General features: G+C 39.4%; 2 protein-coding genes across 4 annotated transcripts in view; one reads left to right on the top strand and one right to left on the bottom strand.

The window, feature by feature from the left end:
• LOC122541762 (multimerin-2) overlaps window positions 1–14,336 on the top strand; it is a 47,296-nt gene extending 32,960 nt beyond the window's left edge. For all 3 annotated transcript variants that reach the window (XM_043678711.2, XM_043678712.2, XM_087982398.1), the window contains 2 exons: window positions 713–2,740; window positions 7,382–14,336. In XM_043678711.2, coding sequence (XP_043534646.2) covers window positions 713–2,740; window positions 7,382–7,773 — 2,420 coding nt within the window. In that variant the 3' untranslated portion in view covers window positions 7,774–14,336. The remainder of the gene's footprint in view (window positions 1–712; window positions 2,741–7,381) is intronic.
• Window positions 14,185–17,278, bottom strand: part of bmpr1aa (bone morphogenetic protein receptor type 1Aa) — a 214,965-nt gene continuing 211,871 nt past the window's right edge. The window contains exon 13 of the mRNA XM_043678714.2: window positions 14,185–17,255. Within this exon, the coding sequence (XP_043534649.2) occupies window positions 17,130–17,255 (126 nt within the window). The 3' untranslated portion in view covers window positions 14,185–17,129. The remainder of the gene's footprint in view (window positions 17,256–17,278) is intronic.

A 17,278-nucleotide genomic window follows, 5' to 3' on the forward strand; every position in this document is an offset into this window, starting at 1 on the left:
ATAGGTTTAAAATAGCAAATGACATTATTGCTGCCTAGGGCGTGTTCATTGAATGTCAGGTTCACAGTCTAGAGAGAAACTGAGTTTTTCTCGGTCCATATCATTTTAATCTCTTTGCTCACACAGTCAAAAGTGGATCCATAAATTTCTTGTTTTCTTTCCCCTCAGATGTTAGCGACAGCAACTCTCTATCCTTTTCTTCCCCAAACTCCACTATTTCTAAGAATCTTGTTTCTGGAGTTCTGGCCTGTCATGAATTCCGTGCCCTTGTCATCACTGTCCTTGCTATACTCTGCTCGCTTTCTGTCCTGCAGATCAATGATGGCAAGACAATGCCTTCAAGTTACTCAAACCCAGCCCCAACTCCCTTATACTGAGCTGATGTTCCTTGGCAGTATATACTATTCTGTCCCATTTGTTACTGATCTGTCTAGCTCTATCATCTTGGAACCTTCTTCTTCGACCAAACCACTTTGCTATCAATCGTAAAAGCTGCTTTTAATTTTAGAAGCTAAATTCATTAGCTCATGAGTTTGTTTTTCTCAGTTATTCATCACTGCTCCTTCTACTCTGTGTTCTTTCTTTCCACACTTTTCTTCTTACAGATAGATACAGAATGAGGCTGTTTTGAAGGTCACGTAGAATTGTGATGTGGATAGTCAGCTAAAATAGCTTACACTCACCTTACATTAAACATATTTTGGTTTTACAGAATTTCTTGCGCTTCAGGATGTATTAAAGACTCATGTTGAAAGTTACTTGAGACAACATCTTCATTCCTTGTGGACAACCTTTAACAAAAGCTTTCAGGACCTCTCTGATATAGTTCTCAACTTATCAAAAGATATAGAAGTCAACACAAAGAATATTAATGGGCTTTTGTCACAGCGAACTCCTCAAAGGGAACTGGAGGAAATCAGCACTAAGTTACAGTCAAAACTTGATGAGAACACTGATCAAGTACAGAAGATTAAAAACATGTTAAGTGATCAACAACAGAAATTTGATTATGAATTGCATACCCAGAAGGTTAATCTTGATCACAACCTAACCATGATTAAAACCGAGACAGATCTAAAAGTCAAGCGCAGTCAGAAGATCATTCAGATGAAATCACACCTTCTGGATAATGCAACAGCTGAGCTGAAGGAAGAACAAGGCAGACTATGGCAACAAATTCACACATTAAATCATCGGCTTTCAAAGATCACTGAGCTCAAAGACTCAAAATCATGTCCATCATGCAACTCAAAACATATCCACCAAGTCCGAGGATTGTCAAAACAGGATTTTGATCACCTTAGGGAAACCATTGAGATACATTCAAGGAATCTTACACACTTAAGCAGAATCTTTGGATTATATCATCCTATGTCAAAAGTGCCTACTGATATTGAGCAACAGGTGGAGAAGAATCAATCAAGTTGTGCACTACTGGTAGCTGGTCTGAAAAGAGAAGTTAATCAAAAATTGAATGACACAAATATTGTTTTGAGAGAGAACATTTTGAGACTGAATGTTTCCTTTAATAATCAAAGTTCAAATCAGGAGGAACATCTTTACAACCTTGACAATGATGTGAAAGAACTGAAACGAAAGTTATACAGCATGCTAGAAGGTGACCAGATTTGTGACTGTCAAAATTTAATTCAGGATTATGTTGTAGTTGTTAATAGCTTAAGGAATGCCAGTAACTTCATGGACAAAATATTTTTCGACCTGAGTGATCTTAAACAGCAGGAGCTTGACCTAAGAATTAATTTAAATTATTCTGTTCAAGATCTGTTCAGGTCTTTGCAACAAAAACATCAGGATGTACAGAACGTCTTGTACTTGCACCAAAAAGAAGTTGGAACTTTGACTGAAAACATTGCAACACTCAAGAAAAACTTCACAATGATTATGGGAGAAATTAGCCATTTAAAAAAAAATGATGCTACCTTGGATTCTTGGATTAAGTACCTCAATAGTTCCTTCAATTCCCTTTTGGAAGATACTTTGAGGCACACAGTCATTCTGCAGAGTGTAACGGGGCAGGACATACTGGAGATCACATCTGAAGATGCACCAGGGCTCCAAAAGCTCTCTATTAGCAATTTAAATCAAAACCTTAATCTGACACAGGAAGACCTTGTTATCCATAAAATGATTTTGGAAAGTATCAACAACAGGTTGCATGTACTTGAACAGTCAAATGATAAAGTTAAGGAATTAATTAGGTCTGATCATAGCAAAAATGTTTCGAGGAAAAACTTTTCAGAAATAGCTGATAGAGACCACCGTTCCCTTGAATACATGGAACCAAAGTACAAGGCAGTGGAAAAGGAACAGATGGATGATTCAAAATACGATTCCAATGAAATATCAAGAATTAAAAAAGACTTTGAGATATTGAATTTGAGAGTAACTAAACTGGAAGCCCATTGTAATAGTGAGGCCCTTTATTACAATCGGAGCTTCGAACAGATAAAGCAATTGATCGTTGAGTCCGTGAACACTGTGCAGTCAGACGTGTCGTCTCTGAAACAGCATCTTGATGGTCACATCTCTATGTTTCAGAAGCTCATTGGGAACAGGAGTAATCTTTTTACGAATGGGACATTTCGTATTGGACGAGGTGGCTTCGGCTCCAAACGAATGAGGAAACAGCACAGACAAAGCCACGAGGGCAACAAACCGCTGGGGTTTTATGGAAATTCCTCAACTGTAGTGAATCAAATTAACATCCCCGATATGCAAGGTGACTGCATTGTTTATCAATTGCACGGGAATGTGACTTTTGAACATTATACCTCTTCACTCATTTTAAATCCTCCATAACCTTCAGCTTAAACCAGCCTCTGCTGCCCATCATCTCACCCTTCTTTTTGGACTCCTTCACTACCTGGACGTATAATGATTGGCTAAAATAACATCAGACCTCAGGACTGGGAGCAGTTTAGATTTTAGCAAAGGAGGACAAAGGGATTGATGAAGATAGGAAATAAAGGAAACATACAAGCTGATTGTACAAGTTTCTATAGGTACAAGAAAAGCTTAGTGAAGACGAATGTAGGCTCCTTACAAGCAGAGACAGAGCAAGCTATAATGGGAGATAAAACGAGAGATGGCAGACCAAATAAGTGAATATCTGTGTTCACAAAGGAGGACGCAAAGAGGTCAGGGAACACAGGATTCAGTGGGAGGAAAAACTGAAGGAAGTCAGTATAGTAGAAAAATGGTGTTGGGGAAGTTGTTGGGATTATAGACCAATAGATCCCCCTTGCTTGATAATCTACATCCCAAAATACTCAAGAAAGTGGTGCGAGAAATGATGGATGTGTTGGTGCTCACTGTCCACGATTCTACAGACTCTGAACAGTTTATATGGATTGGAGTGTGGCAATGTAACCTCACTATTTAAAAGAAAGGTAGAGAGAAAACAGGGAATTATGGACTGTTAGCTTGACATCAGTAAAAGAGAAAATGCTAGAGTCCGTTGTAAGTGATTTAATGGCAAAGCATTTGGAAAATATAGACGGATCATAGAGTCAGCATGAACTTTTGAAAAAGAAATCATGTTTGACAAATCGACTAGAAATTTTCAGGGATGTATCCAGTAGAGTTGATGATGGATGCCAGTGGATGGCATTTACTTGGACTTTCAGAAAGCTTTTGAGAAAGGTCCTACATCAGAGATTAGCATTTAAATTAAAGCAGTATCTGCTAAGACTGGAACTACGAGGTGACCGCACATGTGTGCTCACTTGGAAATGCACATAGTCAGACTCTCTAAATCATTGAGTGCCTTGCAAAGTCTGTACTGTGCACATGCATGGGAATTGGACAGGGCTTGGGGGAGTGACGCTGGGATAAATGAGGCATTTAAATGTAATTCATCCACAAAGGTAGGTGGGTGGATGAGCTGCGAGTAGAATGCAGAGATGCTTTAGTGTGATTTAGACAAATTGAGTGAGTGGTCAAATGCATGGCAGATGAAGTAAAATATGGATTTTGCTAGTAAAAACAGATAAGCAGGTTATAATTGCAATGGGTGATAGATTGGGAAAAAGGGAAATGTAACGAGACCTGGTGTTTTTGTACACCAGTCAGTCAAATTAAGTAAGACAGTGAGAAAGGCAAATGGTATGTTGGCCTTCATAGCTAGAAGATTTGAATAAAGGAGTAGGGATGTTTTTCTACAATTGTGCAAAGCCTTGGCAAGACCACATCTGGAATATTGTATGCAGTTTTGGTCTGCTTGTCTGAGGATGGATGTTCTGGGTGTGGAGGTAATGCTACAAAGGTTTATCAGCCTGATTCCTGGGATGGCAGGACTGATGTATGAAGAGAGATTGGTTCATTTGGCACTAAATTTATTGTATTTGAGAAGAATGACAGGAATCTCATGGAAACCTATAAAATTCTAACAGGATGAAACAAGAATGTTCCTAATGGTCAGGGAGTCCAGAACCAGGGATTATAGTCTAGATGAAGAGAAATGTCTTCACCCAGAGGGTGGGGAGCCTGGAATTCTCTGCCACAAAACGCAGTTAAGGCCAAAGACTGAATACTTTTGTGAAGGAGTTAGAAAAACTACTTAGGGCTAGAAGGATCAAAGGGAATAGGGTGAAAGTGGGATCAGGGTACTGAGTTGGACTTTTAGCTATGATGGAGCAAGCTGGAAGGCTGAATGGCCTTCTCCCCTCCTATTTTCTTGGCCTTCCTCAATGGGTTAATTTCTTCTGATACTACAATTGGCTCTCATCGAAATTCTCTGCTCTTTCTTTCTGACCTTTTGTGCATTCTCCTCCCATGGCTCACGTCTGGTGTAGTGTCTGCCATCTTAGATGAATGCTGGAGAACTCCCTCTGCCACCAAGTCCTCTTTACATGCAACTTAAAACCTATTGCTTTAAACAAGTATTTGGTCCTACTCCTACGTTTTTCTTTTAATTTTGGTATGTGTTTATATCAAGGCATGTTTCTGAAGTGCTTGAGACATTTTACTACACAGCAATGTCTTCAGAACTTGGTCAATGATGGTACCACAAAGCCAAACAGTGGTAGATGAGCTCCTGTCTGTAGCTCAGGATGTAGCGCTTTGGCCTCTATCACAAAAGGTGCTGGGTTTGAGTCCCATGCCTGATTCATAAGTGTGAAAAACATAGGCATGATACTTTTTGAGCAATGCTGTTTCACAGCATCAGGGACCCGGGTTTGATTCCAGTCTCAGGCAACTGTCTACGTGGAGTTTGCACATTCTCCCCATGTCTATGTGGGTTTCCTCCCACAGTCCAAAGATGTGCAGGTAGGTGAATTGTCTATGCTAAATTGCCCATAGCGCACAGGGATGTGTAGGTTAGGTAAATTAGTTGGGGAAATGTGGAGTAATATAAGGTGGGAGAATGGGTCTAAGTGGGTTACACTTTGGAGGGCCTTGTTGGGCCAAATAGCCTGTTTCCACACTGTAGGGATTCTATGAAATCTCTCCATCCAAAGTGAATTCTGTCTTTCCTTAACGCTTCTGCTAAATGATATTCAACTGGGACCAATTCCAATTAATCAGTTGTGGGATCCTGGAAGGAACAGGTTGTTTGATCAGTACATGGTTCCTTTGACTATCAAATATAGGAGAAGTAGGCCATTCAGCCCATTGAATCTGCTTTGCTATTTAATAAGATCATGTCTGATCTGATAATCTTCATATCCTCTTCCCCCATAACCCTCAATTCCTTTACTGATCAAAACTGTCTAATCTCAGTCTTAAATATGCTTAATGACCCACCCATTAGATTCCTTTATGGTTAAAAAAAGTCCACAGATTCACCACTTGTGTGTGAAGAGATTTCACCTTATTACAGTCTTAAATGGGCAATCGCTTACTCTGATGTTATGCCCTTACTCTCATATTAGCCTGTCTAGTTTTAGTCTCTCACACAGGGAGAAACAACCTGTCAAGCCTACTTAAGAATCTTCTACATTTCAATAAGGTCATCTCACGATCCAACTACTCACCCTCTCCTCATAAGAAAATCTCTTCATGCCTGGGTTCAACTTGGTAACTTTCTCTGGACTACCTCCGATGCTAGTTTATCTTTCCTTAGATAAGGGAAACAAAGGGGCAGCATGGTGGCACAGTGGTTAGCACTGCTGCCTCACAGCACCAGAGACCTGGGTTCAATTCCCGCCTCAAGCAACTGACTGTGTGGAGTTTGCACGTTCTCCCCGTATCTGCATGGGTTTCCTCTGGGTGCTTCGGTTTCCTCCCACAGTCCAAAAAATGTGCAGATTAGGTGAATTGGCCATGCTAAATTGCCCGTAGTGTTAGGTGAAGGGGTAAATGTAGGGGAATGGGTCAGGGTGGGTTGCGCTTCGGAGGGTCGGTGTGGACTTGTTGAGCCGAAAGGCCTGATTTCACACTGTAATTAATCTAAATCTAAAACTGTTCAATCTTCTGTGGTCGCATCAGTGCATTGTATTGTTTTAGCAAGACTTCCCTATTTTTAAACTCCATTCTCTGTGAAGTAGAGACCAACATTCTATTTGCCTTTCCTATTACTTGTTGAACTGTATAGTTGCTTTTGGCTTTGTCCTGACGCTACAAGATTTATCATTTGCAGACAATACTAACCTAATAAGAATATTCAACTTGCTCATTTTCCTTCCTCTTGTGGGACTAGCCAGCTGTTGAGGGAGGCGCACAGGATTGCAGCTCATAGATGTGATTGAGTAGGTATGACCAAGTCAGTCAACTTGTCCAGAAAACAGCTGTTCTACCTTGAGTACCTGTCTTCAAAGACAGAGATGTTGACTGGGATGTGTTTGCCTTAGTCATATCCTAATCCAGTTTTGTAAATCTTCCAGAGGCTTGAGAGATTTTTTTTAGATTAGATTCCCTACAGAATGGAAACAGGCCCTTCGGCCCAACAAATCCACCCAGACCCATTCCCCATGTTTACCTAACACTATGGGCAATTTAGCATAGCCAATTCACCTGACCTGCACATCATTGGATTGTGGAAGGAAACCGGAGTACCCGGAGGAAACCCACGCAGACATGGAGAGAATATGCAAACTCTACACAGACAGTCAGCCGAGGCTGGAATTGAACCCAGGTCCTTGGTGCTGCGAGGCAGCAGTGCTAACCATTAAGCCACCGTGCCACCCACCTTTAAAAAAAGGTTTGCTAGCAATAACCGCATTCTAAGTGTTAATTACTCATTCCTACTTTTCCTTGTAAAGGTGCTCATGACTTTTGCAGTGTGCGCTACTGGACTGCACTATTTAAAAGAACCGAGTGTGCTCCTGTAATCCTCACCAATGTTCTATCTTCAACCAATAACAGAAAAGGTCATCAAGTGGCTTAATTTTGATCTACCTTTTGCTTTTTTTTTAAACAGAATCTGATGTTGCATTTTACGTGGGACTTACCAACAATTCAGGAACTGACCTGCCTTTAAAGTTTGACCAGATATTCCTGAACTATGGAGATGGTTATTCAATGGAAAAGGGTTACTTCAGAGCTCCACTCAAAGGTGTTTATGTGTTTGTGGCAACTGTGGAATTCAGTCATGGGCATGGTCTTGGTTATCTTTCTGTTGATGGTATCCACACAATAACACTTCATAGTAGCAGAGAAAAACATCAGCACAACAACTTGGCTTGGGGCTACTCTATTCTCCAGCTCAACAAAGGACAGCTGGTGTGGATTGAGGTGACACAAGGGATTGCAAGTCAACAGACTCCACCAGAGACAACATTTGGTGGATTTCTGTTATTTAAGACATTTTAAAGTTTAATTACCCATCTCAAAAATAGACAGACTATGAACAGACTCTTCTGTCAAATTCATATCTGGAGGTTTCATTCTGGAATTAGATTCTCGCTGACCAGCATTCTTTACATTGCTATACCATGCTCACTCAAGGTTCAAAGGGCTGAATGGCCAACTCCTTCTTACTATTATGTGAATAGCTCAAGGTTGTGTTCCTGTAGATGCAATTACATATGATTCCAAAATTACAAACAGATATGTCCAATTAGGACAATTACAAGAAATGTTGAAATCCATATTATGTAACAGATAGATTGATCTATTGTTGTCACATGTACCATGATACAGTGAAAAAGTGTTGTTTTGCTTTCCATACAGGGGATAGCTGAACAGAGTGCAGAATACAGTGTTACAACCACAGAGAAGATGCAGAGAGAGAGCTCAGAATTAACATTTGAGAGGTCTGTTCAAAAGTCTGATAATATGGGAGGAAGAAGCTGTTCTTGGATCTATGCGTACATGTACTCAAACCTTTATATATTCTGACTGACAGAAAAGAGGGGAAGAGAGTATAACTGGTGTGGGGGTTCTTTGATTATGTTGGTTGCTTTCCTGAGACAGTGGGAAGTGTAGATGAAGTCAATGGCTGGTTTGCATAATGGACTGGCTGTGTTCATGACTTCCTGTAGTTTCTTGTGGTCTTGGAACAGCAGTTGCTATATCATGCTGTGATACATCTAGATTGGATGCTTTCTATTGTGCATCCATGAAAATTGGTAACAGTCCTTGGACATACCAAATTTCCTTGGCCTCCTGAGGAAGTAGAGACGTTGTTGTACTTTCATGACTGTCACATCAAAGCATGTGGACCAGGACAGATTGTTGGTGGTCATCATTTTCAGAACTTGATGCACTTGAACAATCTCCACCTCAGCACCATTGATGCAGATAGGGGTGTGCCCTCTACTCCACTTCCTGAAGTCAATAATCATCTTCTTAGTTTTGCTGATGTTGACAGAGAGATTGTTGTCTTTATGTGATGCTGTAAAGCACTCAATATCTTTTCTATATTCTGTTTCACTATTGATTGAGATTTGACCTATAATGGTGGTGTCTTCAGCAAACTTGTAAATGGAGTTGGGGCGGAATTTGGCCACACAGTCATGACTGTATAAGGAGTTTAGTAGGGGGCTGAGTATGCAGCCTTGCGGGGCACCAGTGTTGAGGATTATGAAAGAGGTATTGTCATCTATTCTTACTGATTGAGGTCTTTGGGTCAGAAAGTTGAGGATCTAGTTACAGAGGGGGGAACCTGAGACCTAGGTCTCAGAGTTTAGAGATGAGTTTGTTTGGAATTATGGTGTTGAAGGTGGTGCTGTAGTCAATATATAGGAACCTGACGTAGGTACCCTTGTTATCCAGATGTATCAGGGATGGACATAGGGGCCGGGAGATGGCATCTGCTATGGACCTGTTGCACTGGTAGGTGAACTGGCAAAGATCAAGGCAATTTGGTAGGTTGGAGTTGATGTGAGCCATGACTAACCTCTTGAAACACTTCATAATTATAGAGGTCAGGACCACTGGGCGAAATTCACTAAGGCACGCCATAAGAATTTTCTTTGGTACCAGGATGATTGTAGGCATCTTGAAGCAGGTGGGGGACTTCAGATCATAGTAAGGAGAGGTTAAAGATGTTTGTGAATACACCCACAGGCTGGTCTGCACAGGGTCTGAGTACACAGCCAGGGACTCCATCTGGGCCAGTCGCTTTCCATGGATTCACTCTCAAGGAGGCCAATCTAACGTCTGCAGTGGTGACCATGAGTAGAGGTGCATCTGGGACTACTGGGATAAGTGACATAGTTTTACTGACCTCCTGTTCAAAGCAAGCATAGAATGCATTGAGCTAGTCAGGTAGGGATGTGCTATTGCCCATGATTCTGTTCGAAACTGCTTTGTCGTTCATTCTGTCATGTAAGCCTTGCCACAAACTGTGGGTATCCATGTGGTTGGTCTGGGTCTTAATATTTATATTAAGCATAATATTATCACAAAGCCCATAACTGCACTAAAACACTCTTTTTGTCTTAATTCCTCATTGTATAAAGGGGATATATAAGGACCAACCTAAACATCAATTTCCAGAATCCTTGGTCTAACAGTGGAGACACCTCAATGAGACCTCTTATTAGTCAAAGGCCAGAAAGATTCATATCTGGCAGCATCTGTGAAGCCAGAAACAAACTACAGATCATCACAAACCATTGTTTTATACTTGTGCACACTGTCAATTGCAATCCAGTTCCAGATATATTGAAGGAACACATCTGATTTTTCATTCTTGTTTTGCAAGATACTATTACTAACAGAAGCCTAGCTCTATTTTTTAAAAAAAATTGAAGTGAAAAATTTTAATATTTTCTCCAGTAAGAACGGTCAATCCACGTGCTGACCTTTTCTCAGCTCCCTATTTCAGCAGGTAGAATTTTATGTAAACTCATCTCAGGATTTTTTCCTTCCTATTCCAAGAAATTATGTGAGTGGAAGTGGCCAAATCAGCAGATACATTGGATGGTCTTTTGCTGTCATTTAGTATATTTATTGCTAGATTATTACAGTTCCTCGATATCTTTTTGATGACAAAATTGGAATGTTACTTCAATCAGAATTGGCAAACTGTACCAATCTCAGGTACAGCGGTCCTTAATTGCATGAGAAAGGATGGCGACAAGTAGGAAATATGTTACGTGTAGAGAGCAGCAGCTTCCACACCGATCATATAACTTTAAAATATCTAAACAGAAGGCAGGAGAATATGCATCAACATAAAAGAGAATCCACAAATCTTCTACTGGCAAATAAAAAGTTGATAAAAGGATTATGGATTTGAATAGGGATTTCATACGGAGGCAGAGGGCATGGTTGAAATAATAATTCAGTATTTCACACCAGTTTTTACCAAGAATATGCACAAGTCATGACGATAGAGGAGGTAGTCAAGATGTTTACTGGTTTCAATATTGATAAAGAAGTGGATTTTGATAGGCTAGCTGTACTTAAAATTGATATATCACCTGGACCAGAAGAGGTGCATATTGCAGATGCACTGACCATAATTTCCAATCTTCATTAGGTATAAGGATGGTGCCAGAATATTATGTAATGATAAACCTTACACCTTTGTTCAAAAAAAGATGTAAAGATAAGCCCAGAAAAGTAGAAGGCTTTTTTGCATTTTAACCTTGGTGGCGGGTAACTTTTAGAAATGATATTTCAGAATAAAATTAATAATCACTTATGCCATTCAATTTGTTAAGGGAAGATTATGTCCAACTAACAAATTAACTAATTCTGTGATGAGGTTACAGAGGTTAAGGGTGGAAAATGTGGTTGATGTGTTGGGCATAGACTTCTGAAAGACATTTGAAAGTGTGCAGCACAATTGATTTGGGTACAAAGTTAGAGCTTATGGATTAAAAGGAACGGTAGCAATACTGATACAAAATTGGCTGAATAAGAGGCTGGAGTGAGGTTCCAAATGAATTGCTGTTGGGATCCCTTGCTCTTCTTGATATAGATTAATGGCCAAGGCTTTGGAATACAGGGCACAAGTTCAAAATCTGCAGCCACAAAACTCGCAAGTATTATGTATTGAGGATAGTGCAGAATTTTAAAAAGATATAAGTTGGTGAAATTGAATGCAGAGGAGAGATACATTTTTGTTCAAATAATACACAAACAATGCAAGATAAAGAATACAATTCAAAAGGACGCACAAGAGAAGGGGTGCCTGGGGTATATGTATACAAATCATTAAAGGTGACAGATCAGATTGAGAGCATGGTTTTAAAAGCATATGGAATCCTGAGCATTACAAAGAAGAACAGTGAGTACAGAAGAAAGTAAGTTCTGACAAATCTCTCTAAACATTAGTTCAATCTCAATTGGAGTATTACATCCAATTCTGGGCATCACACATTAGGAAGGATGCAAGGGTATAAGAGACAGTGCAGAAGAGACCAATGAAATGTTTCCAGGGATAATGACCTTCAGTAACGAAGACAAAATCGGAGAATCTGGGACTATTCTCCTGGGAGATAAAGATTGAAAATAAATTTGATAAGTGTTCAAAATGATTGTGGGCAGGCAGAGGGAATCTGGGCATAGTAGGTAAGGAGAAACTGTCACCAGTGGTGGAGGAATTTAGAACCAGAAGACTCCAATTCAGGGAAATTGGCAAAAAGCGTGATGACAACATGAGAAAAGTGTGTTTGTACAGCAAGTGGTTAGGACCTTGAATCTATTGCCTCTAGTGTGGAGGAGACAGATTCAATTGTGACTTTCAAAAGATAGGTAGAGGTTGGTACAATTACAACATTTAAAAGGCATCTGGATGGGTATATGAAGAGTTTAGAGGGAATGGGTCAAATACTGGCAAATGGCATTACATTTATTTAGGATATCTGGTCAGCATGGATGAGTTGGACCGAAGAGTCTGTTTCCATGCTGCAAATCTCTGATCCTATAACAATTGGATCATTACTGAAAGATAAAAAAAATTGCAAAGCAGTAGGGAAAAGGTAGGAATGTCAAACTGCGGTTGTAGTCAGCTGCCACAGAAATAACAGGCCAAATGGCCTCATCCAGTGCTATTACATTCTCTGATTCCAAGACAAAATAATGATTCTAATTGATAGTCTGGGGAGAAAAGCAGTTGCTCGCATATAGAGCTTCAGTCCATAAAGGTTGCTGTCTTTGCATTTCAGATCAATCAGATGACCAATGTTTTGACAGTTTCCTCCAAGGTTGAAGACATTCAAAAGGCATTAAATGTAACATAGCAAGCCAAGTTTAACTCATCAGCTTTCCTTGGATTTAAGCTGCAGTTCAGGTAGCTATTGTGGTGAAGGGTCTTGTCCTGTGTTGCAGATCTTCACACCATGACTGGAAGACGGGACCAATATTAAAATATATTAAAAACTTCCTTGATGAGGAAGTAATTAGGTCAAAGGGAGAGAAACAAAAAAGAATGGAGAATGCAGAAATGGTTGGGTTCAGAGCCAAGTAGAAGAGCAAAGAATAAGAGATGCATGTATTGCAATTGCCAAGTGGCCTTTAAGGTGATAGTGAGCTGTTTTCTTGAACTGTTGCAATACATGATGGAGTAGGGGCACGTACAGTATTGTTGGGAGGGAACGTCAAGATTTTAACTTAGTAACAGTGAAGAAACAGAAAATACAGTTCAAAGTCCAAATGATTGTGGGTGGCTTTGAAAGGAACTTACAGGCAGTGGTGCTCCCTTACACCTTCTGCCTTTGTCCTCCTTGGTGGTAGAGGTTGCAGCTTTCCTGGTTACTTGTTGCAGTACATCTTGTACATGGTATGCACTGCTACCACTGTGTGTTGGAGGTGAAAGAACGGAATACTTAAGTTGGTATATGGGTTCCGATTAAGACAGTTGCTTTGCATTGCTTGGTGATATTGATTTTCTTGAGAGTTGTTGAACCTGTAATTCATACAGGTAAGTGGAGAGTATTCATTACACGGCTGACTTGTACTTTTTATCCGTTTTGGAGAGTTGGGAAGTGTGCTAGTTTTTGCAAAATTCCTAGCTCCTGACCTGCTCTTGTAATCGCCGTATCGATATAGATGGCTGATTAAGTTCAGTTTCTGGTCAATGGATTCCTCAGGATGTTGATAGTGGCCATTCAGTGACAGTAATGCCATTGACTGTCAAAGGGAAAGGATAGGTTCTTTTTGATTTCAGCATGTTATTTTTCTAGAATCAGCCTACTCTTTGCCTGATTTTGTAAGATTTACTTGATAGACCTTGGAAGGTGAGAAAGTAAATTTTCTGGATATTTCATCATGAGAAAACAATATATATGAATAATCTGTATATGGTTTATGAAAGCAGGTTCAATTGACTCAATGTCTTCATCATATGAACAGGCATCCCTCTTGATTCTGAAGAAAGTATAACTGGCTCAGTGAGATGAATAATTTTCATCGTTCATAAGATTTGGAGTTGGTGGCTAGACCAGCATTTATTGCTTATCCCTAATTACTTTGGAGAAGGTAGTGGTGAGTGGGGAAGGATTTCCTGCAAATATTCAATGATACATCAACCTGTTTCTCAAGGTAAGAATTCCAAAAACAGACCACTCATGGGCACTGAGTAGCCTGAAAAATGAGAGGTGGCAAATAAGTCCATGTTAAGACAAAATTGTCCTTATTTTGAATGTTGCTCAGATTTTTATATCTGCATATTTTGATATGGTTATTGAATTCAGCAAATTATTTGCCATGTTCTTGGCACTGCAGGAAATCCTTTTGGTCTCCATTCGAGCAGTCACATTTTACTGTGTATATGGCTAATCTAAAGACCAAGCAAAAGAACAAAAACAAACATAGCCAACAGGTCAATTGTGTACTAAAATAATGTTATTTACTTAAATGTAATACAGGACATAATCTGTGTACATGATGTACCTCTTGCAAAGTAATTTGTGGTAAACTTAATAAGGCATCTTTTACCAGATGCTGTACAAAATAGGTTTATAAATCATTACACTTGGTTTAATGGCAATCATTTTGTTTTACTTGCGATGACATAAGCTTTAGAGTAACATTACTGCTTTAACCCTCTGTTGTCTGTCCATTGACTATGTACAAATAGGCTAACTAAACTATAATACTTTGATTCATACTTTTTTGTCTATGCTACAGTGACACATCAATAGGGAGAAACTGGTTTGGCAAGCGGCAGATGGAATTCTCCCTCCTTTCCTTTTTTAAAAAAAGGCTGATGAGAGAAAATATAGGCATGATCATTTAAAAAAACTGCTTTCAAATAAACTCCCTGACTTTTTTTTTAAAAAATAGATCAGAGCATCCATAATAAATGTGAACAGGCCACTTAATTTCTTCTCCTCTCCAGATTTGCAGAGTCCCTTGCACCTTTATCACAGTAATATTGTTATCTGTATGGACTCCTGCTCCTCCATATGTTGAATACACCATATATGGGGGATGCAATGTTTTAAAAAAGGGGATGAGTTTAAAAAGTTGCTTGTGTCAATTATACTAAAATAATGAATGACCAGAGGGTGATAGATGAATGCAGAGATTGGCAGCATTATTGGCTTTTTTATGCTAGTCATTCATTATTCTGTGGTGATTAAAAAGAAGATTTAGCACTCTTGGTAAGAATTCCCTGCAGTAAGTTCAAAATTATAAAAGCTGTTCCATTCCAACAAGAACATTCTTGAAAAGGAACATAAACGATAAGGCTACAGATTTCAAGCCATTCAGGTACAATGCTTTGAAGGCTTGTGTGGTTCATATTTTCTTTTATATGGGGCTTTGATATTTGTGACCAAAATCCAGTAAGTTGGAATTCACAGCCTACACATGCTAACATAATGCAAACATTGATTAAACAGGAGTTACAAACTCACATCTCACTTGATAAACGTTCAAGTTTGTTTACAGGGACTGCATCTTTCATGTTCAAACCAAACAGGACAACCAAGGCGTGCAGATGCCCGTCACTATATACAACTGTATATGGTATGCAACAAAGACAATCCTGTTTATATAAATGGACCAACACTATCTTTGTCAAGACCTACTTTGGCTATCATATTTACAAGAAAAGTTTGCAAGATTTAAACTGTACTACACAAGATATAAACATTATGTTACATAACATCTTACAATACTGTGGCAACTGGGACCCTGGCACAAGTTTTCAGCCACGATTAATAAGGTTATTAATCAATCAATTCATGACAATGGTTGGAACTTCTCAAATAGAGTAAAATAAACAAGAGGTGGCATTACATTTTTAAAATAAACCAGCATTTTGCATGACCATCACAGCTTCTTGTTCTTTCTTGGGACACAGTGAGGTTGATACTTAGCATGAAGTTGACAGTCACACGTCAGCAGAGTTAAAAACCAGCAGAACAGCTTTGTGGATTATGGGGATTGAGGAGATCACTTGGAATCCTTGGTAGTGACATTCCATTCCCATGAGAACAATTATGTCCAATCCCACTTTATTGCAGTTAGTAACAACTTGATTGAGCAGAATTTAAAGTAATTCAATACCGGCACTCAAATCTAAAAAAGAATTGTTGCAGAACACATATTACCTTGCCTAAAAGTAAGTAATTCAGTTATTTAAGTAATTCAGGTGTACTTGCAGGATTCAAAATTAATAGCATCTTGTATTTGTGTAGGAGGAATTCACACAATGCGAAGTCAGTAATCACTTTTACAACCAACTTTCTGGAGAAGTTAACAAAGCTGCATTTCAGACACTCAGCACACTGATACCAGAGTGAAGTCTCATCAATAACTGACCTTCAATGGACAGCTTAGCCACACAGACCAGGAAATATTCTATCTGCCTGTGACTTCACATGGAACTCCATGAATACACTAGGGCTTCAGATAGCATGTTAAAAAAATCTTTAAAATAATAGTACTATAATCAGTGGGACTTGACTACTGCTGAGGACAACCTGGAGAACATACGAGTTAGAGAATGTCAGTCTCATTGCTGGAAAACAGATTGTTTTATAAACATTGGCAACAGCATTGCATTTCAAGAGAAGATGTATCTCTTGACTGCTAATGTACAATCAGAGTAGTGGAGCTGGCTGTGAATACAAAGTGCTTGGGGTTGAAAAGACAAAATTACATCATTGTATATCATACCTGGCATCAGCAGAAGTTCACTCTGCACAGCTAGGGTTCACAAAGTTCCTGTCGATGCCTAAAAATCTAGCTAATTTAACAAAAATGTTTGAGGGAGAGAAAAGGAAATAACTGGTGCCCACATAGCTTATCAAGACAAGCAAAGGCAAATGTTTTCATCTGACCTTATTTACAGATTGTAGGTGAAAAGCAACTATTAACTTCCTAGTTATAGTTTTTTCCAATTCAATCAATCAGAATTGAGGCTTTCACAGAAAGCACCATGTCCTGGTTGTGATACACCATTGAGAGCTTCCACGGTGCCAGCTACCATCATTCACTATGGGCCGCATTCAGAGAATGAAAAAGACAGTGACACATAGGAAATCCAAGGACGTTTGAGACATTCTAACAAGATTAATTTACACGTCCTTTTTTGTTAAAGATGGCATTATCATTATGAAGTATGGCATATAGGTTCATTATCAAAAGTCCTTTCTTACCACACTATGCCATAGTCCTGAATTCTAAAGGTCATTATTAGCAGCCTATCTAGTGTGGTGTGTACAAGAGATGAGGACGAGTGAATGTCCAGTCCTCTATCTGCACACCAGAAGTTCCTGCTCCTCTTCAGAGGCAATAATGTCTGGCGTTTAATGGCTCGTTCAGATCTTGATGTCTTGAGATTCCACCATTTTGGCAAGTGTTTTCTTCACTCTTAGTGCTGTCAACCTGGAGGCAGGGTTATGAGCCCAACATTCTGACATTAACTTCAGTACCGCTCTTAAACACTGTAGAGTGAAAACAAGCAATT

The sequence above is a fragment of the Chiloscyllium plagiosum genome, unplaced genomic scaffold, assembly GCF_037043375.1.
Source record: "Chiloscyllium plagiosum isolate Xiang-an unplaced genomic scaffold, Cpla_swu_hap1 HiC_scaffold_43, whole genome shotgun sequence".
Classification (NCBI taxonomy): domain Eukaryota; kingdom Metazoa; phylum Chordata; class Chondrichthyes; order Orectolobiformes; family Hemiscylliidae; genus Chiloscyllium; species Chiloscyllium plagiosum.